The sequence below is a fragment of the Sturnira hondurensis genome, unplaced genomic scaffold (assembly GCF_014824575.4).
Source record: "Sturnira hondurensis isolate 20B ecotype Veracruz unplaced genomic scaffold, ASM1482457v3 Scaffold0006496, whole genome shotgun sequence".
In the NCBI taxonomy this organism is placed as follows: Eukaryota; Metazoa; Chordata; class Mammalia; order Chiroptera; family Phyllostomidae; genus Sturnira; species Sturnira hondurensis.
The window spans coordinates 693,506-719,164 of record NW_028079127.1 but is presented as its reverse complement, the minus strand read 5'-3'; the positions used below and the strand labels follow the sequence as shown (position 1 = coordinate 719,164).

Genomic DNA, 25,659 nt, shown 5'->3' with positions numbered 1-25,659 from the left:
AGAATATTATGTAGGTGAAATAAGCCAATCATGGAAAGACAAATATCCTATGATTTCCCTCATATGTGGAATCTAATGAACAAACTGAGCTAACAAGCAAAACAGAGGGAGACTCATAGATAGCGAACAGATGAAAGCTAGTTGTGGGGAGGGGTTGGAGGGTGGAGGGGTTAAACAAAACTGAAAAAGGACTCATGGACATGGACAACAGTGTGGTGATGGCTGAGGGGGAGGGCAATAAAGGGACTAAGTGGTAATGGGAAAAATACAATAAAGATGAAATGAAAACAATAAAATAATTTCTTTGGGTCAGTTTTTTATTTTTAAATCTCATTAGTGGGTCTAAGCTCAATGCTATGTGCTGGGAGACAAAGTGCCCATCGAAAAGCCCTGGCACAAATCAACTGATCTGTAAACAAGCTGTGAAGATGAAACCCATGCCCCTGACCAATTACACCCCGCTTACTCCCCTAGATTCACTGTCTGTTCACACCACACAAGTGCACTTTATTACAGCAATCTTCGCAATGGTCCTGAAGTGTAGTAATAGTATTTCCCATTAAACAGATAAGAAAACTGCGTTATAGAGAATGTGTGTAATTTGCCGATCTGCCAGTTGGTGGAGGAACGCTCCAACTAACCAGCCCATCCGTGTGGGAATGATTAACACAATTAGGAGGAGTTACACTAACGAAGTAGAAAAGGAAAATCAGTTTTTCTCCTAAAGCTATGCTCAACAAGAAGGAAATCTTGGAAAGCCAAGAACTGGTTACAGAATTGGAGCAATAATAGAAAGTTGTTAGTTTGTCAGGGTATTGAAATTAGTCCCAGTAAGAAGCCCGAACCTTCAGAATATACACAGGAATACTTTGCCAATTGCTGTCTCCCCCTTTTCAACTTGTCTCCTCTTAAGTAGGCAGATGTTATAGCCACTCAATTTCTCTTACCAGATTCCTGCAAATATTCTGTTGCTTGGTTTTAGTATGAGCAGAAGAGAGGTAGAGGAAAAGACTATCATATACATAATGTCCGTGGTGCATTTGGAGGGTTCTATATGTTGCTGCTTTTAATTCTTGCTTCAATCTTTTGAGGACAAAATTTTTAAATGAAGAAATGAAGTTTCTACTTAAATGACTGGCAAAAAAATCTCACACAGTTAGTATAAAGCCTAGTACAGCTGTTAACTCAGATCTCTCCACCCAGACTCCCACATTTGCCTCACGTATATATAAATAGCTATTAGCAAAACAAATTTACATCAGTTCTTTCATGGAACAAAAGGCCCAAATCATAACAACAACCTAAAGAAACACCGTTTCAGGCTTCAACTAGAGCTTCCAAATGGGTTAAAAAACATAAAAATAAGGTAAAATTTGTTGGCCATTAACTAAAAGATGTGTTATTGTTCTTTATTAAATGTGCTTTTCTAGTTCTTTTTCATGATAGTTAAGTAAGCCTTTAAAAACACTAGCTTGAGTCCAATGCAAATGAGTTACAATAGAAGAAGCAAACCCCATCACCTAAATGTCATCAAGTTGAAAAATGAAGTACCTTGTGGGGGTGGTGTTTGCTTGTCGAGCCAACGAGACCGTTTTAACGAACTCCATACACAGAAAAGGATGAGATGAACAGTGATAACCTGGCTCATTTCTTGTGCAATGCCGCCAGCAGACCACCTGCTACATAATGTGAACATTACAAATTATTCAAATTATGTCTGGGCTGTGGCAAGTATTCTCAGGAACATTTACCAGATGAAGCTGAAAGTTCATCCAAGTTTCTTCGCTCTCTTATTCAATTCCCTTCCTTAGGGACTCTGACCCTAAGCTGGATTTATAGATTTCAGCCTTCATCCTCTTCTGTCAGTAGAGTTCAGGGATATGTGCCCAAACTCGACTTCCTCTGTGCTTCAGCTACACAAAATCATCACCTGTTGCAGTCAGAGCACTTACTGGAGAACCATTTCATAACGAGGACCCTCACTGGGTGAAAGAGCTAATGGGTCTCCAAAGTGAGAGAGCAAAGCACTGACGGGGATGGCCCTGTAATTTTATACACTAAATCACAGGGATATGGCCACCTTGTCCACAATCATGCTCTTAAAGATGGAAGCTTTAATTCTGAAACCCATTCAGGCAGAATGCGGCACAGTAAGGACAATAACGTCTGTGTGGCTCTACTCCCCTTCCAATCACTCCCCACTCACCACTCCTCTGAGCATTTTACCCAGATTGCCACACAGACCATCAGCCCCTTTATGGAAGTACTGCCTCAGGCAAAGTTTGCTATTCGATTGCTTTCCTACTTTTCTATCAGTTCCATATTTCAAGTGATTCAAGCATCTTCAAGTTAATTGCTTGATAGATTCCCAAAATGATCACTACAGGTCAAATTCAGCTCAAATGCTATCCTTTCCAAAGCTTTGAAAATCCATTTTTTGCAGTCAGGCAATAGAACATTTAATGAACTGCAATTCAGAAGAGACATGTCCTTTTAACTTAAATTTGGTTTAGAACACATTTGGCCCATTGAAGTGCCTAGCAATCTTTTCAGTTACACCAGCCACCTCTTTCACTCTAGTAGAATGTATTATAGATGGCACCATTTCCCAAGTTCTTCACATTTCTAGAAATGGCATAAATAAATATATTAGAGAACAACCTGCTTTGATTCAGAATATTTTTACTCAAAGTGTTTCTAGTGAATTACTTTCATTTTCTATCCAGCTACATGTCTATGGGATGTATTTTCCTATTTTTCTGTTTCAAAACACACAAAAAGCATTAAAAAGAATTACTGTAGAGTATAAATTAATTATTGATAAAATAAGAATCAGAGACATTCAACTATACTTGATAGTGTTTAATCTGAAAGGGCTTAATTGAAAGTTCTCCTAGCTTAATAAAAGTAAAATATAATGACCTCAATTTAACAGAGATAAGGACACTATCTGTCTTTCTTAATGGAAAGATGAGAAGCAGGAGTCAAGTGTCTTCAGCAGGTGCTACATAAATGAAATATATGTGCAATGTAGGCATCTTACAAACTTCAAGAGGTTCGAGGAAGAAAATAATTGTAAATCATATTAGCCTTTTTATTTATTTCTTTGTCAGAATTTTTCATTTACTGTATATTCAAGTTTGTGATTTTATAACCTGATTTGCATACATTACATGAAAAAATAAGCATTTTCATGTCCTTAAAACATTTTGAATTGCCTAGACATCTAAATTCAGGCTTCTTTTTTTTCTATTACAAATACACCTGTGTTGAACATTCTTACAAATAAATCTACATGTATATCTTATAGGCTACATTCTTAGAAACACTATAAAGATTTTGAAACATACTGAAATATTACCCACAGAACATATTTAACAATATGTACTTTTCAAGTAGTGACTATGTTTCTACTGAATCCCCACCTGAGTATTTGCTTTTAAAAAATCATTAAAAATAGGATAGCCAACAAAAAAATTATTTGTGAGGCTGAGTATTTTTCTTTTTGTATTGCTTTTAAAGGAAAGAGTATGTTCTCCTTTGTCATTTTAACTGTTGAGGATTAATTTTAGTGTTACTCTTATTCAACTACATGACTTTTTTAACATGTTAATTCTCTGCCATATTTGTTGTATAGTTTACTGATAATTGATCTCTTTTAATTTTGGTATTCAGATAAAAAATTAAAGCTTTTATTTATTTTTAAAGAGAGGGTTAGGGAGGGAGAAAGAGAGGGGATAGAAATATCGACGTGAGTAAGAAAGAAATATCAATCCCTTGCCTCTCACATCTGCCCTAACAGGGCACCTAGCCAGCAACCCAGGCATGTGCCCTGACTAGAAATTGAACCATAAATCTTTTGCTTTGCGGAATAATGCCCACCCAACTAACTGACCCACCCTGCTCAGAGTGAGGGCAATATTCAGATCAATTTTTTGATATTCAGATCTAAAAGCAATGTTTCAGCGTTGTGACAATGCTGTTAATTTTTAGTTCAAGAGGTTTTTTCAGTTGCTGACATAAATAAATGTGTAATTTTATTTACTGTTTCCCTTAAGATTTTATTTATTTATTATTTATATTAACTTCTGAATTCATAAAGAATAAGTTTTGGTGTAGAGAAGGAAGTACAAATCTTATTTTGATTTGTTTTAACTGATAGTCAACCAAATTCATTCAATGATCAGTTTCTCAGTTTTCCTCCTGTTTATGTACTTCCTCTTATTCTACGATACGTTTCACTGTATGCCAGGTTCTGTATGCCAGACTAATCAGTCAGCTAATGATCTATGACTTTATACTATATTTTACATTGAGCAAGATAAACTTTGCCTATTTATTTATTGTTCCTTAAATTTCCTCTGCCCAGTTATTTTTTATTATCATTCAAATACAGTTGTCTCCATTTTCACCCCACTATGCCCCCAGTTATTTTTTTAATTTTCTTTTTTTTAAATTGCTCAGTTGCAGTTGTTCCAATTTTCCCCCTGTTGCTCTCCCTATCCCTGCCCACTCCCCACTCCCACAGTCAATCCCCACCCTACTGCCTTTGCCCATGGGTCGTTTATACATGTTCTTTGACTAGATCATTCCCCTCCTTTCCCCCACTATCCTCCTCCCCCCTCTCCCCTCCGGTCACTGTCAGTTTGTTCCTTATTTCCACGTCTCTGATTCTATTTTGCTCATTTGTTTTCTTCATTAGGTTCTACTTACAGGTGAGATCATATGGTTATTCGTCTTTCGCTGTCTGGTTTATTTCACTTAGCATAATGCCCTGTTATTTTTAGAATCTTTGTATTTTCCTTAAGTTTTCATTAGTTTGCTCTATAATTTCTAACTATATGTGGATTTTTGAAAGATCTAAAAATACATTGAAATGTGAGAAAATAACAAACAGAAAGACAAGAAACCTCCCACATCTCAAGATTGGCAATGTTCATATTTTTTAGTATATCTTCCTGAATATTTGTCAGGGATAATCTAATTAGTTTTGCACCTATTTTTCCTTAGCCTATAGGCAGGAGAGAAAGTATGATCACTTTTTTTATGACACAGAAAAAAGTTTTGAATCCATTTATTATAGGATTACAATTTATTTTTAAAATACTAGAAAATGTAACCTTAATTTTTCTCAGATGTGAATGTCTAATCTTTTGAGATATTTACAAAGTAAACTAATAAGCTAGATTCACTTACACCTCTTTATATTGTTGCTCTGTTTTACTACATTGTGTTTCACTTCACTGGAAATGTAATCTAGTTAATAATGTAACATAAAAGATATTCCAGTAGCATGGCAGTCATGCAAAAATATTTTCCTTTGCATTCTCTATTTCCTAACAATGAAGAATTTCACTTATTCCAAGTACATTACAAAACACAGTGCCATTTAATTCCTAAGTTAATTTCTGTATGTATTTATTCAACAGTGTCTTGGTGATAGGAAGTGCTTAATAAACAGTTGTCAAAAGGAAAAGAATGAATGAAACATATTACTTATATAGAGTGCTGTACAAAATGGCACATTATTAATAACCACATTGGAAATCTTAGAAGTGGCTGATGCAGGAACAAACGTAAGCCTTTTATTCACTGCAAAGCCTGGGAGATGAATAGCAGGCACATGCAATGTGTGATTTATTCATGCACACAAGTAGGAGATTTATAGGTCTCTATTAAGCTACTTGAGTTACAACTCTGTCTTAGGCTGCTCTTTTGTCATGATTAGCTATGTTGTGACTATGTTAAATAACAGGTTGACTGTGATGAAATAGGCAAAAAATATTAAGACAAATGGCCAAAATTTTTCTACATGTATATTATTCCAGTTAAACCATAGATATCTCTGCCTGTGTTTGTTTAAAAATCAGATGTACATATGCACTAAAACAAAATATTTTTTATGTGGACCTGAGATCCATTCTCATAGACTGGACTGTGTCTCCCAAATCATGCCTCTGCTGAAATTCTAACTTCTAGTACCTAGAAAGTGACCATATTTGGAGAAAGGGTTTTTATAGAGGTAAAGTTAAACTAGGGGGATCACATTAAAATAGGGAGTGGGCACTAATCTGATGTAACTGGTATCCTTATAAGAAGAGGAAATCTGGATTCAGACACATATAGACTGAAGAAAATTAGAAGACCTGAGAGAAAGTCTGCCTTCTCTATAAGCCAAAGAGACAGAGGCCTGTCTGGAAGGAAACCTTTTTTTCATGGCCTTGGGAAAGAAAACAACCCTCCTGACACCTTGATCTTAGACTTCCAGCCTCTAGAATTGTGAGAAAATAGATTTTGGTTGCTTAAGCTACCCACTCTGGTACTTCATCACAGTAGCCCGAGAAAATTAATATGGCTGTGAAATAATACAGAACATAATGAGAAAGAATGTTGAAAAATAAGAATTATTTTGTTCTTTTCAACATCTCAGTTTTAGGAAAAATGAATCATACCAGCCTGCATATCATTGTGGGGCCTGATCTGACCCTTTCCTTGGGGTAAACCACCATCAGAAAAGTCCATGCTTTAGGTAAGATTCTGATTTATCCCATGGTCAGCTGATTAGGAATTTAAACTTAATTGATTCCATTGCCCACTTCCACTTCATGATCCCATGGGATTGGCACAGGTAGCTGCACCAAGTGGTTGCGCACTTGTAGGAATGTGCAAGCACTTCATACTTTGAAAGAGTGGCTCATTCTGGATTTTGCCCCTGAGGTCTCCAAGTCACTTGTGTGTTTCCTATCTGTGTCTGTGCTGACCAAACAAAGGTGGTTAGAGAAGAAGAATATGAGGAGGAACCATTCCCAATTCCTTCATCCCCAGTCCAAGTTCACAGAGAACAGCTCTGGGGTACATTTCATAAATAGGGCAAATGCAATGAAACTACCCAAGCCACACAAACACACCATGCAAGGTGGGAAGGCTACAGCTGCTTAACCTGACGTAGGAGGTGTGATAACTTTTACAGAGATCTGCTACTGTCACTTACCAGCTCTTCCCAACCTGTGACTGCCCACTGTGGCAACCCTTCCTCCTCGGGGGAAAGCTGGCACTGGGAGCTGGGCAGGATTTGCCGACACATCTCCAAGTTCATAACTAGATAATGAACTTCTGTGTGGCATCTTCATAAAACACCATGGAGTAAAGTTTTATAATAGCAATAGAGGGAGAAAAAAGTCATAATTTTCCGTGCTTCATGATTCGGAATAATTAATTTAATAGCTGTGTCAAATGAGAAGAGTAAATAAAGATAGGGGGAAAGGGTGTGGATATATATGATCACTGAAGCATATACAATTGCAAGACACAAATTACCAGGATAGTGCTGGAAGTAAAAGGTTGATGGGAAATATTTTTCAGATACTAATATGATTATTTTATGAAGCCTTAAAGCTGCAGTGTCTGTAGGAATACCATTGATCTGTACTTGTTTTTACTTTTAACAGTTATATAACCTAAAGTCTCTAAAAACCATTACACACCTTCTTGATCTCTACTGGGAATTTTCCCTAAATAGTTCTCTACATAGAACAGAACAGAACTATGATCTCATTTACAACATCTTGCATTCCATCACCAGAGGTGTTAAAAAGAATGTCCTTAAATTAATAAATGAGGGAAAAACAAAATTAGATTCATTTTTCTCTGGACTCAGCAACAGTCTCTGAGATTTTGTACATAATAAACACTGAGATGTTAGATCACAGATGAGCAGTATTCTCTGTCATGTCGCAGCCTATAGGTTTCCTAAAATGGATTGCTTCTGAGATGAGCACATGTGCCTAACACCCACACCAAAATTATAGGCTCTAAAGTGAGTGAATAATTATTTCTATTAAGTTGGTAGTTCTAAAAGTAAATCACCATTTACTTGGTCATGTAAAACTCAGATCTTGTCTCTGTTTTAACTTAGTTTTACCTTCCCCAAATACCAAAGATATCAGCCTTGTCCTTTCTTATATCAAGAATCTTGATTCCACCATTCAAACAGCTGGACTGTGTGTATCACATTGTGTATTTGCAGAGCTCGACATCCCCTTCCCCCACCAGGCCTCTCAAGAGCCTGCCCTTAGTGCCAGTGGCTGCAGTGGCTTACCGACAGTGTTTATGGGATCCAGTCAGGGTTTCGATCACAAAGCACTCGCCATCATTGAGACAGTAAGCCAGGTCCTTGTCTCGGCAGGGTTTGAAGTGCTCAGATCGCTCAGTGGAATATGTTGTTGTATCTGTCAGGGAAGCACACAGAGAAATGTTGTCAATAGTGCATTTGGACACCACCAGCTCTTGTCATTAGCCTGAATCTGTGCTTTGAGGCCCTCTGATGGGCAGTGACCTTGGAAAAACTAGACAGACTGGATAAACCTTTCCCTGTAATGAAAAAATGCAATTGAATGTGACCATATTATAGGCAGAATCTTTGTGTCCCCACAAATTCATATACTAAAACCTACTTCTAAATGTGATGGTATTAGATGAGGGCCTTTGGAGGTGATTAGGTCATGAATGAGATTAGTATCCTTATAAAATAGATCCCAGAGATCTGGCTTGCCCATTCCAATCATGTGAAGACACAGCAGGAAGATGACCTATGGACCAGGAAGACCTCAATAGACTCTGACTCTGCATGCAACTTGATCTTGAGCTTCCCAGACTTCAGGACTGTGAGAAATAAATGTCTGCTGTTTATTATAAGTAATCTAGTCTATATTACAGCAGCCTGGACTAAAACTTTCACTATATTCAATCGCCTTATTTCTTCACTAGATATTAACAACTGAAATCACTCTAGACACACATTATTTAATGGTACACAGTAAAAGCTGAGTGATCCTGTAGTCAAATCTGCTTTCACTAATTAGTTTTAGCAAACATGTTGTATGAGGGATCAAAACAGTGTCCCCCTCCATTTATTATTGCCGGATATAGTTAAACATCTGATCAATGTACATTGTGACTGTTTGTGAAAACCAATGTCAGTTTCTATGTGTTGTTTTGCTTGTTTATGTTTGCTTTTTAGTTATAGCTGTAATTGGCTAATAGCCAAGGCAATTATTCCTTTAGTTTCTTTTTTTGTGATGTAATTAAAATGCAGATGTTTCAAATTTTAAAATAGAATCTCTTTGTGAAGCTTTGTTTCTCGTAATTATTTAACAGGACCAAATTATTGTGACTTTTAGCATTATGGTAGACATGTATTTTAAAATCATAATTACTTACATTTTTCAATTAAAGTATATGTCTACATCTACTTCCCAAATACAAATCTACAACTATGTGCTATTTCCTAGAAACAGATGCTAAAATCACATGTAGACCTTACAGTTTCAGAGTTTTAAGCAACTAAGTATTAGCACCAATTCTACTGTGACATTCAATACAAAATATACTTAAAAGTCAAAGATAAATAAATGATTTGTCAGGTAAGCTCTTTTAATTTCATTTTCACAGATCTATATTAATAATGCTCAACAGCACAGGCTATTGAACCTGCTTACTAAATGGAGGTCACAGTGAGCCTGTTCCTGATCACCATGGAAAATGAGAGGCATTATCCGAACAGGAAATTCACTCATGTCCTCCCAACATAAACACTCTTTAGTGGGCACTATTCCCCTCATATGAGTAACTCAAAATTCTTCAGTAGAGCAAAGAAGGACATAGACCATGTGGACTTTTGTCTGTCTGATCTCATCTTGTACACTAAAACACACAACATAATTTCTCACTCTTATTTTATTTCCCCAAATACCAGAAACAATTACACTGCTCATTTTTCCCGGACCATCTTTTTTCTTATTGGAGGACACCCCAAAATCCTTCAAAGCTTCCATCATCTTCCCCTTGTGTCCCTATAGCACCTTTTATTGCTGTCATCACTGCATTTATTGCTGCAAATAACCATTTGTTCACATTTATTTGTTTCTTTACTCTGTGGCTTCCTTCAGGCCAGACAGAAGTTAAACCTTAATCAGAATTGGTGCTCAGTAAAAATTCTTCAATAAATGTGATCAATCTACTATCACTAACAGTTTAAATGCCACTATGAAAAATATGATCATTAAAGATACTGCAATCCTATGAAAATTTATGCATATCTCACAACAAAATGTTAGATATAATTTCACATTAATGTTATCATTTTAGTATACTCATTTTAAAATTGAATGTTGCAAAAGCAAACACTGCCTTCAGATTCAGATAGATGCTCACTCATATACTACTCATATTCTATGAGCATTGAAAAAATTCACTTCTAATATAATTTCTTGGTAATACAATGGGAACTTATTTTTTCCACTTCAAAATACCTGCCTGTCATTATTTCATCAAAAAATGAAAGCCCTATAAAACAAACATATTTTCTCTTTTCCAAGGGATCTCTACAGGGAAGATTTGTTATTCAAGAAAGTATGAGATAGTTACACAGACTTAATATCTCTTTCAATGGGAAATATTTGAAATTCAAGAGCTGCAAGCAAAAGATTCAGTATGAAACACCACACAGTTGACTGCTACTATGACTGCTGAAGTATATTAACTCACAATCAAGTTAGTTAAGTTTTCCTTTAATTTCTTATTATCCATTTATTGATATTCACTGATCATTTCCTCTAAAAACAGCTCTTTATTAACATAACGTACAGCATAAAAAGTGAGATCCTTCCTTTATAATCAGTGATTTTGACAAGCTACAGGCTCCAAGAGCAATACAATGGAAAAGCAATTACAATCAATTAGTTTCATCCAACAACTACTATCTCCAGCGGTTACCTCCCCATTCTACCAACTGCTTTTGCTTTTCCCATCACATTGTCATTATCAGAGGATCAGAGATCCAAGTGAATGTCTCTGCAATCATCCAAGTTGGTAGAGAGTACAGAGATTGTCAGGCTTAACACGTAAAGTTTTTCTATTGCCATAGCTTAGAGAATATAAAAATTATTTTAAATGCACCTGCTTAACTTTCACAATAAATGGGTTGGATTAAAATAAAATGGCATTATTAGTTTAATAACTTAATATAACAAATAATGGAATGTTGGGCTTAATCTTTCTATAGGTGAACAAAATGTAATGCAAATAAATTTGAAATCTTAGCATTCACCTGAGCCTTTCACCATATGACTCCCATACAGCACTCCTTACCTAAAATTGCAGGCATAGGGCAAGGTGAATAGAATCCAGCATGAGGTGAAATTTTATGCTAGTATGGCAACATGCCAAACATATGGATGTAAAGATAGAAAAATCCCTTGATAAAATTACTAGGCTGTTCTACTAACTCTAAGACCATCTACAAACATGTAAAATAAGTAAGAATATTGTATCTAAGTCACTGGTAGATTTTTTTTTTACAACCAAATGTAGCCCAACAAAGAGAGTAATAATTTGGGATGACATATTCCCCTATCTGTGTATCTGCTTGTAAGTGTGTACATGTATATATTTGTTTAATATTTAAAATATAAGATGTGTTACAAGCACATAAAATAGAATATATGTAAAAAGTTAAGATAACTAAAACATAAGGCACAAGTCTTTATTTTCTTCCTGGGCCCTAAGGAGACACTGAGTGCTTTAATCCAGCTGTGTGTTTTGTTCTGAAGGGAAAACATGGGACATTTGTGAGAATGAGATAATGAATATGATCAACTGCAAACTGTGAATGCAATGTCCTTAAACAACCTGCGAGTGCCTTACAATCAGATGTGGAACTCTCAACCAACATTTTTGTAACCTCTCTATAACTAAAAAAAAGTGTATCATGCTTAAGAAAGTCTACTACACTGAAATGTCTATAATATACAGTAATAATTTGTCATATATTTAAAATTCAAAAATCACCTCCTGTTTCTAGGAAGGTAATTTGGCAAATATATTTGTTATAGAGCTCCTTATTATCTTTTTTAAAATTTATTTAATTATTTTTCAAGTACAGTTTTCTGTCTATTACTCCCATCCCATCCCCCCCCCCCCGTGCTCCCCTCCTCCCCCCCATTTCCATCCTTCTTAGTCGCTGTCCATGTATCCTTTATATTTGTTCCTCTAAATCCCTCCCCTATTTCCCCAGAAATTCCCTCCCCTCTCCCCTCTGGTCACTGTCAGCCTATTCTCTATTTCAGCATCTTTGGTTGTATTTTGCTTGCTTGTTTATTTTGTTGTTTAGCTTCCTGTTAAAGGTGAGATCATATGGTATTTGTCCTTCAACGCCTGGCTTATTTCACTCAGCGTAATGCTTTCCAGTTCCATCCATGCTGCTGCAAAAGGTAGGAGCTCCTTCTTCCTTTCTGCGGCATAGAATTCCATTGTGTACATGTACCATAGTTTTTTGATCCATTCATTTACTGAAAGGCACCTAGGTTGCTTTCAACTCTTGGCTATTGTAAATTGTGCTGCTATGAACATTGGGGTGCATATGTTCTTTGGGATTGGTGTTTTAGGGTTCTTAGGATACAATCCCAGCAGTGGATCTTAAAAAATTATAGATGAACATCCAGGAAAGTAAAGCAGGAGGGGCTTAATATTCCCATGAATTCCTGTTTGTTTTTCAAGCCTCTCCTTTATTCTAGAATGCTTCATTATTAGATGGCACTGTCTCTACCTGTCAGCTCCTGACTCTACCATTGAACTGGACCATGAGTTGAGGGGCAGAGCAGGTCTTTAGCTCTCTGATCCACTGTCTTCTGGATGACCTGCCACAGAGGTGCACATAACAGACACTTATATAGGGTGATCTTTTTTTATACATGAGCACTTTCTAAAAGTTCTGTACTGAAAATATTCATGTTTTTGTTATCATCATAAAACAAAAAAATCTATTTTAAACAATAAAAACTGGGAAATGAATACATGTTTACAAGTTAGGACATGAGAAGGCCCCAAAAGCAATTTAGGTAAACTGTGTAAAATTTTATGAGAGGAGCAGACAATGACTCTACAAGATGGTGGGGAAGAAAAGAAAAAAATGCATGCTTAGGAAAGATTTATCTAAGAGAGGTCCTGAAATATAAAGGAATGTTAGGTCTAAAATGAACAAAGGCAGTGCTAAAGAAGGATCTTCCAAGCACATGACCAAAGGTCAAGGTCTCAGGTAAAGGAAGTGCTGTTGCTAGCATGAGGCATATTGCCCTTTCACATGGGACCTCAGGAGCTGTGCAGTTATCCAGACTACTCACCTGGCACTTGTGACATGTAGAGTTAAATGTGTTTTCTAACATTTTTATGGATATTTATCCCCATGGAGGTCAAGGATAGTGCTTTGCCTTTAAGTCTTGTATTTTTTCCACATCACATATGTAGTAAGCAATCAGTACAGTAATTAAACACACAGTGGGAGATTATGGTGCTTAATTCATTAAGAGCAAATGGGAAGAAAATGTAAGGCTAGAAAATAGAAATCCCTGAAGATTTTGAAGTGAAAGTTAACTTATTAATGAACTAAAACAATAGCTGTTTTCCCTTAAGTATTGAGTTGAACCTGAATATTACTTAGAGGTTTTCTACATTGCCAACACAATGTTGCATACTACGGGAGCAAGGCTTTGTTGCAGAAACAAGAATACTAAATGCCTACTACAGATAATGATTGCAGGAGATAGTCAAAGAAAGGGAGAGTTTAATTTAGGCTGTAGTTATCTCAAAGGTTTCCCAAAGGGTTGGCACTGGAGCTAGTTATTAGATGGGAATGATTTAATTGACACAGGAAAAGGAATTCTAGCCACAATTAGGGGAAACACAGAAAGAAGGAAAATGAAAAGCAAGAAGAGCATAGACCCTAAATACACTATTCTTGGCTTGCAAATGTCAGATTAATCAAGTAGTTCTTTTTTCCACCACCCACTGAATTCATCACATGACACTTCTCCAGAAAAATTAAGAATCTGGTGATGCAGTCTAAAAGATTTTAGGATTAGAAAAATGCCTTTACAGGCTAGATGCCATTTTAAATATGGTTGTTGACTCCAGCAGCAGCATTTGTGGAAGTGGTGCAAGTGAAACCTGCTGCCACACATTTCAATTCCCCATTGAATCCACCACTTATCAGGCACCCAGGAAGGAGCACTGGCATGAAACTGAGTTATAAAATATTTAATGGTTAAGGAAAGCTGCAAGAAGAATGCAACAGTGTTTGAAAGGGAAACAAACCATTTCTCAGCTGGTGAGAGGCAAAGATAGCTTTCTCCCTGCTGCAAAGATCAGACAATTGTTCACTTTGCTGGCATGGGAGAAATGAGGAGTGTTGGGTAAGGAATCTAAAAGTTCAATTGAGTTGTAGGGATGCTGCGAGGAGTGACAGTATCCCTGAGCCACCAATTCTCACATCAAATGTGGAAAGGACTCTTGTAAAATTTGCATGACCTACCTGCTACCTTTCTGTTTGAAATTTTGTTTTTAAAAGCTTTGCTCCAGCTTAAATAAATGGAACATAGCTTGTTCAGCAGAATTGCATTTATTTGAGAACTCCACTTCATCCTAATGCGGAATATATTTCCTTCTACCTGTGAGCACACACATGCACAGGCCTATACAAACTGCATTTATTTGTAATAGTTATGAGAGCAGCTCTGTCCTTGGGGTAGGCTCTATACTATATAACCACCATTCCTTCTCCCCACATCACTCTACTGAAATGATCCAGTCTATGGTACTATCTCTAAATCTGATAGATATTTAAAATGTTCCCCATCTTGTTTGAACTGTCAGAAAAATCTGCCACTCCTGCCTTCATGAAAAACCTTTCATTGGCTCTGATGTTATCACATAGTCTTGGTTTTCACCCTGATTTTTGGTTTTTGTTACCTCAGCCTCCTCTCATTTATATGCAAAAGCCAATTACTTAAGGATTGGCCTTCAAATAACTCCTAATTCAGCATTGTGCTAAGCATTCCCTAGGCTATTTTGGCCTTAAAATGCCACTATTAATGTATGTTATTTCCATATTTTACAAATGGAGAACTAGAGTCTCATAGATTTTCATCACTGGCACAAGTTCACACGACTCTTAGTTTATAGCTTGCTCCATTATACCGCTTTCTATAGGTCACATTTTTATTTCTATTGATTTTTTTTCACTTTTACTTATTCCCTAGCTGAGTGCTGCTGCAGGTGTGGTCCTCAGAACAGCAGTATCAGTATCAGCTGTACGTTAGTAATGATGACTCATGGCCCCACCTCAAACCCGCATCTGAAGGGGGGAGTGGGAGGTCAGAACTCTCCAGGTAGTTCTCCTCCATGTTAAACTCCGAGAACTAGCTGCCTTGGGTGATTGTGTGTGCTACCATCTACACAACAATAACTCCTAAATGTATACCCCCAGACAAAAGGTTTCTCTGAACTCCAGTCTGCCTACCGCTCTTTTCTTCATGGTTATCCCAAAGGGACCTAAAAATTAACTTGCAGAAAACTGAACCTACTTCAGGATTCTTGCTTTTAACACTCCAATAATAACTCTGAATTGCAACTTAACTGTTTACATGTCTGTTCCCCACTCATTTTCCAAACTAGACTATGAGTTAGTGGGGATCTGGCAAGACCATCTCTATGTCCCCATAATTTACCTCAGGACAGAACACATTGTGAATATTTCATGTATGCTTTCTGAGTGAATGAGTATTCTATGGTTACCACAGTAATGATTAGACCAACATCACAGGTGCATAGATATCTTCAGCATGATAATGTAACATCTACTTGCAGTTCCATATCATTATTGTTTCTAGAGATAAAACATATATATGCTGTGTGAAGGTACTTCTGGCTGACTACCAGTAATCAGCATTACTTTTATATGTTCATGGGTTTCAAGTGAAAAGTAAACATAGTTAATATTTATAATAAAATGTTAACAAAGTTAATATTTTATTCACATTTATATGTTTATTTAGTCAAGAACTTTCTCCCAGTTTCAAATTTCTTGCCAACCAAGTATGTGCAAACTTGATATTCCAAATATGTAGTAAGTGGTATAGATATGGCAGGACTAATCAAGATAAACCTGTCCATGGCTGGGGGGCCTGGAGGACCCTGTGGGGCCAGGTGTCAACTCTTTTTCTTTTAGATCATCAATTTTTTAGAGAGAGGGGAAGAGCAAGAGAATGAAGGAGAGATCAATTTGTTGCTCCACTTAGATATTCACTCATTGGTTGATTCTTGCATGTGTCCTGACAAGGGATCGAACGTGAACCTTGGTGTATTGGAGCATTGCTCCCACCAGCTGAGCTACCCAGCCAGGGTCAGAGGCTAAGTCTTTAGTTTCTATATTAATACTGAGGAAGTTTGGGAACCTGGTTCAGGGCATCCTGAGTGGCATACAGAAACATCACTCAGGGGGGTTTGAGCAGTGGTCATATACCAATTAGAATAAAGTCACTGCAATAGCTTAACAGTGAATATAATTGATGAAGCGCACTGCTATAGGTCAAACTTTCTCATGGTCTAAATTTGTCCTTAGTTGTTTTAGTTTCAACAATTCAAACCAGAATAATAGATACCCTAGAAGTTAACATGTAAGAATGATGTTTGAAATAAACCTATTAATGAGATATAAATATCTTCATTTTTCAGAAGAGAAATTGAAACACAGAATGATCATTTAATACTCTTAGGATTTCACAGCCAGAAAATGGAAAAGCAAGGATAAAAACCAGAGAAGCAAAACTCCATAATGAACATTCTTCATTGACTCACACTCTGCAGTCCCACCTGCACTGAGGCACACGCTCTTTGAAGGTGTTTACATTCAAGCCTCTCCCTGCAAAACTCTATTAATCATTCTATTATGAGTAAATGTAAGAATAATTAGGAAGCAATTATTTTCCAGTAATCCATTCATATTCTCACCCATCTACTCAACACCAGTTTTTCTGGGCACATCCTGAAATACTGTGTAAGGCAAATACTGGGAATAGGTAAATTGAGTTCTTGACACTGAAAATTTCTATGACTGTATCTTGTAAATCTCCTTTTCATGCTATTATAACTCTGAAATAATGTCTAAACATTGAAATGATTCTCCAAATTCCTTCATAAAAATGAACATCACTCACTTTACTTAAGTAAAATCCTATTTTCCCCTTTAATATGGGTCCTCCATTTTCATGTTTGAAATGGGCCTTGGCTTGAACCCTTACTAATGCATTTGCTAATGAGGTCATGTGTCATGGTGGAAGTAGAAAAAATATTCTAGGAGAGTTTAAAAAGAGGGCAGCTTTGTCAATAGTGGCCTGGTGGCTCCACATTCATTTCTGTGTAAGAAGGGTTTGGAGAGGGTTGAGGTGGAAACTAAATTTATCTAAATGCTGTCTTTCCATTGGAGAAATGTTTTTACTTCTGTTGTGTGTTTCACTGGGATTTTTTGAGATGCTGAGATTAACTACCATTCCACTATCTGTGTCTATGAGTTGGGCTCTTTTAGACTTCACCTGTAAGTGGCATCATGCAGTAATTATCTTTTCCTGTCTGACTTAGTTCATATAACAATGCTCTCAATGCTGACTCCCACCCCCAGCCACCACTTCTATCCTTTAGTATCTTGTCTATAATTCTGGGAATGGGAAAAAAATTCAATCCAGTGAAGTGTCCCAAAGAAACTTTCAAAGAGACTTTAGGAAGTACTCACTCTAGGTTGCTGCAAAACTTATGAAAATTATCTTCAAGTAGTATATAAGACTAACAGATAGGTGTTCAAGTGTGGGGGCAGGGTCTTCAAACTGTATTGTATCTCCAGCCCCTACTCCAGCTAGCATAGGGCAAGACACGCAAAAGAAGATAAGGGAATGCTAGATCAGGTGGATGTGGTACAACTTCCTAGTAAGCATGGCAATGAGAAGTTCACACAAGAAGGAGAGGAAATGCACATATGCAACCAAAGTGTCAGGACCAAGAAGACCAGAAGGGACATCAGAAATATACTGAAAGTCAAAAAGACCTTGGAAACTAAAGGCATTTGAACTTCAACATGTACAAACTTTTTACAAATGACAAAATATTGATAACTAAGAAGATAGAAAATTAATAATGCAGTTATAATATCTAAAATGGCACATTTGTTCAAAACAGACAATTTCTTCATTCACTAAGTCATTTATCATTTTGACAGCCTCCAAGTCACAGGGATATGCAATTCGATAAAACAATTACATCATTCCCCAAATCTCCTCAGATAAAGAATCCTATACATCATTCATTTCGCTTCCTTAAATAGTCTCATCCTCTGCTCCCCTGTTCATCTTCTTAGTAACAGTGTGGGCTCCTCCCAAGCAAAAGTGGGGACGGCTTTTTTCTCGGCACCACATTGGGACTCTGCTTTCACCTCAGTATGTGGATAGCATGTGCCTAAGCCACCAGATCTTATTTAATGCCTCCTTGTAGTATACCTTTGCATATCTGGGTTTGCATTCCAATTTTGCTACTTATTGGCATTTTGAACAAGAGCAAATTGAATATGTAAAAATATATAATTCATAAGACTTTAAGGATCCTAAAATGAGAAAAGGAGACAGTGGTTAGCAGTGAATCTTACAGTGTTTGACACCCAGGCACTTATTTCCCTTCTTTAACTTTTACTAAGTTAACACATCTAAATACGCACCAATTTAATGTCAAATTCTGCAATGTCTCTGAATGGTGCCAATTAAAATAATATATTTATTTAAGAATTTATCATGAAGTGCCTACCATTAGACTGCTGAGTACTGTGCTAGTTTCTGGGGTAGAAGTGAGCAACTCTGTTCAGAAGTTGTGCGGCATGTGCCTGCCTCCCTGGAACAAGCCTGTGAGACTGTCAGGTGTTTGGGCCTCTCTGCTAAGTGCTGGGCAGGGGAGCAGGTAGCAAATGTATTCCTAACACCCCGGGATTGTGGACTTCTTAGCAGTTGTTTGGAGACTGGATGAGGTTACAGAATTACAAATATAAAGAGATTCCTCATAAGTCAGCTCAAGGATTTCCCACTTCTTACTAAATAGTCTAGATTAATAGAAAGTGAGCTGTCCTCACCAATCACCAGAAATGTGATGTCACAAGTTCACAGCCTGCAACTCTACCACCATACTGATCCCAACAAAAGATTTGAGACGTTTTTGCATTACTGCTCAGACTATTTTCTTTATGTTTTTGTCTTTTGCCAGAGAAGAAAGTTACGTATGTTTCATTCAGTCATGGTTGTATTAACTAATCTGTGAAAATGTAGAAAATATTTGAATTTTAGCTGAATCATGTTCACTTGCTTTTCTGAATTTCAGCAAGTTATGAATTTTTCTAAATTGTATTTATAAAGTATTATTATACTATTTCATTTTCATTTTTATAAGAGTTTAAAAGGCCCAATGTATTATTGGCTTCTAGTAAATATTAATTATAGGTAATATATTTCATTCTTCAAAATTTTCCATTCAATTACAATTTTTCCACTAAATTACATATATGTGTGCTTGTGCATATTTCAATATAAAGGCATTCAACATTATCAGTCATTATTGAAATGAAAATCAAAACCACAGTGAAAGACCACTTCTTACCCACTAGTATGGACAATTACAAGTCCTGATGATAAGAACATAGAGAAGCTGGGAAAAAAAATAAAATGCAACTGCTTGTAAAATAACTTGGCAATTTCCCAAAATGTTAAAGAGACCTATCATATAAACCAGCAATTCTACACCTCCATAGACACCCACAAGGAATGAGAGCAAGTGTTCAAGCCAAACAAACATTCAGACTTGTGCATGAATGTTCATGAAAGCATTATTCAGAGCCGAAAATGGAGGCATCGAGCGATTGAATCCAGTATCCAGACAATGCAATATTATTCACCAATGAAGGTAATACAGAACTGATACATGCTATAGCAGAATAAACCTTCCAAATGTTATGCTGAGTGAAAGAAGCTAGAGATAAGGATATTGTATAATCCCATTTACATGAAATGTCTATACCAGGCAAATCCACAGAGATACAATGTAGATCAGGGGTTGGCAGAGGGTGGGAGGCATGAAAACTTTCTTGCCNACACCTCCATATACACCCACAAGGAATGAGAGCAAGTGTTCATGCCAAACAAACATTCAGACTTGTGCATGAATGTTCATGAAAGCATTATTCAGAGCCGAAAAATGGAGGCATCGAGCGATTGAATCCAGTATCCAGACAATGCAATATTATTCACCAATGAAGGTAATACAGAACTGATACATGCTATAGCAGAATAAACCTTCCAAATGTTATGCTGAGTGAAAGAAGCTAGAGATAAGGATATTGTATAATCCCATTTACATGAAATGTCTAGACCAGGCAAATCCACAGAGATACAATGTAGATCAGGGGTTGGCAGAGGGTGGGAGGCATGAAAACTTTCTTGCCCCTCAACCTTGGTTTTCTATATACTCTTTTATGTTTTCAGTTTATTAATAAGTAGAAAGGGACAAACATGGTTCAATATTTTAGACTCTACATAAAATTCACAGACTTCATGCTATGCCTTGAAAGAACGGGCACACACATTTAAACTGTTTGAGAAAAAAAAAACATTAAACCTATCATGTACTTCCCCAAACCTCTTTGCATTACTGAATAAACTTTACTCCCAGGCCTCTGTTTCAGGGCAAATATTGTTTCAAGAAAATTGGTTCATTCTCTGTGCCTATTGGAAAGCAATTAAAACTGAAATCAAACAGCTACAATTATGTGTTTATTTCTGACCCTTACATCTCCATTTGCAGGACATGCTGCTGTGCATTCAAGTGTTTGTGGGTCATTGAATGATTTAAGTATGAGACAAAATGGTGGGTTTTGAAAGTACTTCAGAGACAGTTTGGAATTTTGAACAGAAATTTCAGTTAAGGTACGTATAAGAGGCTAGCAATCCTCCAAATCTTACTTCTCTAATGGTGAAAGTTCTGAGAGGCCCTTCTCTTCACTCTGGCATAAGCTGTTCCCCATCTGGCTCTGCAAAGAAGCAATAGAACTATCCTTTTCAATGCCTTGAGTTCTGACAAAGGGAGGAAATCGTCTCTTTCCCGCACTGGGACTCCATGTCTACTCTGTTCTTCTGGTATGACTGACTTTTTCTTGTACACACCTGTGAACATCCACTTTTAGACACCCTAGTTGTGAACCTTAACCAAAAATCAGATTTAGTTCATATACAACAGGGTTCAGGGAACTATGGTCCATGGACCAAATCCAAACTGCAACTAGTTTTGAAAATAGCCCTGGCCGGTGTAGCTCAGTGGATTGAGCATGGGCCTGCGAACCAGCCGATCGCGGTTCGATTCCCAGTCAGGGCACATGCCTGGGTTGCAGGCCAGTTTCCTGCAGGGGCCAGTTCCCTGCAGGGGATGCACGAGAAGCAACCATACATTGATGTTTCCTTCCTCTCTCCTTCCCTTCCCCTCTAAAGATAAATAAATAAAATATTTTTTTAAAAAAAGAGCTATAAAAGCCTTTAAAAAAAAGAAAATAAAATTATATTGGAACACAGCCAAGTTCATTTGTTTGTGCATTGTCTATGGCTGCCCTCCAGCTATAATTTCTTAAATAGTTGCAACAGAGACCACATAGTCCACACAGCCTAAAATATATACTATCTGGCCCTTAACAAAGAAAATTAGTCAACTCTTTTTTTAAATGTATTTTAATTGTTGTTCAAGTACAGTTTTCTGTCTCTTACTCCCAACCCAGCCCACACCCACAGTGCTCCCCACCTCCCTCCCACTTCCACCCCCTTAGTTTTTGTCCTGTGTCCTTTATACTAGTTCCTGTAAGCCCTTCCCCTTTTCCCCTGAAATTCCCTCCCCTCTCCCCTCTGGTCACTCCTTTTTTAAAAAATATTTTATTTATTTATCTTTAGAGGGGAAGGGAAAGAGAGAGGGAGAGAAATATCAACGTATGGTTGCCTCTGCTGAGGACACACAATGTACCCTGTGTCCCTTGCCGGGAACTGGCCTGCAACCCAGGCATGTGCCTTGACTGGGAATCGAACTGTGATCCTCTGGTTCCCAGGCCCGTGCTCAATCCACTGAGCTACACCAGCCAGGGCTCCCTCTGGTCACTCTTGATACAAAAGATTGGAGACAGTGGTTTACTTATAAATTATATATTTGCTATATTTGAATTATTAGAAATGTTTGACATTGATAAAAGTGCTTTGTTTTTACATATGTCAAATAAATGCGCATAAGCAGGAGAGACATAGCTAAACACTAAGCAGTAAGTTTTAGAGTAACACAGACTTAAATTTGATCCCAGTTCTGATATTTAACTAACTGTATGATCTTGGATAGGTTACTTAAGTTCTCCATCCCTCAGTCTCCTTTTCTGTAAAAGGGGATTAATTAGACAGCCTGTCATTTGCAGCGATTTTGGCTGAGAGTACAAAAACTCAACTCAGAATGGCTTAACTCACAAGAAAAATGGCATTGCTTCACTTAACAAGAGGTGATTCTTGGGTTGTCTCATTCATCAGCTTAATGGATCATTAAGGACAGAGGAGTCATTCTACTCAGCCTTCACTGGCTCTATCCTAAGACTAGGCTCCCTCCTCACAGGTAGCTGCCATGATTTTAGGCCTCACATCAAGATATAATCTTGCATAGAATTGTATCCCATGTCTTAACAGAGACTGTACTGATTATTGGAACAAAACTGAAATTCAGTTCAAAGGGAAAGCTACAAAATACAAAATGTGAGCAGGTAGCCAACAGCTAAGTTTTTGTGAAGATTCAATTAACTAATGCATAAAAAACATATAGTGTGTGTTTCATTGATGTTGGTTCTCCCTTAGAGCTGTGATATCTTTTATGTTGGAGATGTTGGTAGTGTTCTTTCAAAATGTAAACCTTAATATGAACTAAGTTTGAATTAATTTTTATTGTGAGTTTTATTAGAAGTTCATGTTATTTCATTAGACAACTGAAAGATTCACAGAGCTGGAAATATTCGATGCATATCACTCAAAACCACACACCTCTGTATCCTTGTTGCAGCCCACACTGATGAGCCAGTGTAATTTGTGTCCATCTCTTATTAAGTGTGTATCAAACACTTATACATTCACAAGGTCATTCAGTATAATGAACTGCAAAATAAAATTAAGGTAAATGAATGTGCTATTTTCTTTACAAAATCACTCACCAAATACCCGTAATTATTATTTTTTAAAAACCTCCTTCCTTTGCTGCCTAATCAAGTCTTGCTTGGCTGAGGCAGCAGCTTCTTGATCTATTATATGTAGCCACTGTCCTCTGCCCTGAAAGAGACAACATTTCACATTGCCTCTGCCACAACCCTTATCACACTGCTTTGTAAATGCTAGTTTACATATTTCTTGCCCCTTCACCAGACTGTGAACTTTGAAAGGACAAGTCCCGATACACAGCATGTACCTTCTCTATGCTTTGGGGAAAGAACAATAAACAAATATAAATAACCACTGAGAATATCCATATGGAAAACCATTGCCCTATTTATACACCTGGCCACAAAGAAACTCGTTTGCACTCACCACATTAAAAGATCTACTCTCCCTTTCCCTTTTGCTTCTAGTGTCATCAGCAAGGAAGGAGGAGTGGAGCCACCTAAAAGTGTGCGGTTTTTCCTTTCCCCAAGCCTGTCTTGGGCAACACATTGTCCTACAAAAGGAAAGAAGAGAAAAAGACCCCACCTCACACTAAAAAGCAATATGGAGGGCAAGTAAGAATCAGGGGGGATCAACCTGTAGGTATTCTGAGCAGGCATGAGAAGATTCAAGAAACACAAAATGCTAAATTATGAGATATGTATTTAAAACTATTGTATGGAAAAAATAAGCGCACAAATCCCCTGAATCCTAGCTTTTGGTCAGATACTGTACAAGATAAATATTCTTAGAAAATGTGGACTGCACAGGTTGGGAAGTTTCCACCTCACACACTAAGAGATGTTCTAGGCAAATGCCTCCTGGTTTGCATCACTGTGCTACTGAGCTCCGCCTTGTGAAATCCCACCCATTTTTCCACACACAACCTACAGTCAGTTCAGTTTTGCACTTTTCCCAATTTCTCCATCTGGCATTAACCTTGGTCTCCCCACTGCTTCCTCAGCATCTGGCTGCTCCCTTTATTATAACAATCACCATTCTCTGTCTTGAGTGCCAGCTATTTTTGTGGGTGTTTGTCATTCCTGCTCCCCATTAAGGAGATTGCGAGCTCCTGCAGGGCAGGGGCCATGATTCACTCATCTCTTCTCCCCATTTCCACAAACCATTTAACCTACCATTATGCAGAAGCAAAGACAGAAATACATCTTGATCAATAAATATGTCTAAGTCTGTTCTTCCCGTTACACTTTACTATAAAACTGAAAGCTTCTTAGCAAACAAACTATTTTCTTTATGCAAGTAGGATTTTGAAAAAAGGGGAAATGTGTTAAAGAACCTGGTTGTTGATCCTTTCTGCATGGCTGCCTAAATAGTATAAGGATATTGATATTCTTTTGTTACTGTTGTTGTTGGGGTTAGGACATTGCACCAAATATAAATAGCTGTGTTTGCCTAATTTGGTTCCTTGGAAAGGTATATACATCTTTCTAATTTAAAATTTCATCAAGAAATTAGATTTTGGCAGATCTTGTTAGATCACAAAAGTCAGTTTCTTTTTTTATATATGCCCTTCAAAGCATGGGCAGTCAAAATATCACAAATTGATCATATCTGAGCCATGAAAGATAAGAAAAGTGACTGATTGTCTTTGTGATGTTAATCTCATGCCAGTTTAGAGATAAAGGATTTGAAATCTCTTCTTTTTGCTTATCTAGCAAAGAGAAAATTCCACAAAGCCTTAATGTGACTTAAAATGAAACACTCGGCTACCTTGTAAGGCCATGGATCCCCCCACCCATCATGGCAAGTATGTGAGCATGTGTTGGACTGGCCACTAATTGTGGGCGTTAGAAGGGATTTTATTCCACTGGGTGGAGGGTTGCACTAGATAGCCATTGAGGTCTCTTCCAGATGACAGCTTGTTAGAAGTCATGCTTGGATTTGAGCTGCAAGGAAGAGCCACACTGTAGCAGAAGAGAAGTTGTTGGCTCCCCCATCCCCTTGTTCCTCATGGCGTTTGATGGGCAGGTGCTTGTGTCATAGTGCTACCCAAATGCAAGGCACAGGCTTCCAGGCTCAGACACAGCATGTACCAAACACACTGATGCAGTGTCTTAGTCAAAAATTAGAGCTGTGAAAGCTGATTCACTTCGCATCCAACAGAAATTTTATTTCACATCAAAACAGTTCCCCATGGCTCAAAAGAAATCAATGAGCCCTCTTTAATACTTAAAACATCCTTATAATTTGCTTTGGGTGGCAGGCAACTTTATAGGAACACTGTTCTGATAAACCAAATTTCAAACATTTTAACCAGCGGGCACACAGTTGCCTAGGAAGCTTATGGACATCTTTGTCTTAGGTACTCACTGGGTCTCTGCCAGTGGAGCAGCTGGGAGTTCACAGGCCAATCCCATCTGTTCCTTCTTGTGCATCTTCCCTGTGTCTACGTACTCCCCCTACACTGTAGCCAGTCTGTACTGAATGGAGATTCTTTCATCTAAATGCTCAAGGGGTTCTGATAGTACTGAACAGCAATATGTGCATATCCTATCACCAACCATGGAAAACATTTATTTTTAGC

At 37.4% G+C, this 25,659-nt stretch overlaps 1 protein-coding gene across 2 annotated transcripts in view; it reads right to left on the bottom strand.

Annotated features, from left to right (window-relative positions):
* NRG3 (neuregulin 3) overlaps positions 1-25,659 on the bottom strand; it is a 1,179,966-nt gene that overhangs the window by 653,130 nt on the left and 501,177 nt on the right. For both annotated transcript variants that reach the window (XM_037049346.1, XM_037049347.1), the window contains exon 2: positions 8,099-8,228. In XM_037049346.1, coding sequence (XP_036905241.1) covers positions 8,099-8,228 — 130 coding nt within the window. The remainder of the gene's footprint in view (positions 1-8,098; positions 8,229-25,659) is intronic.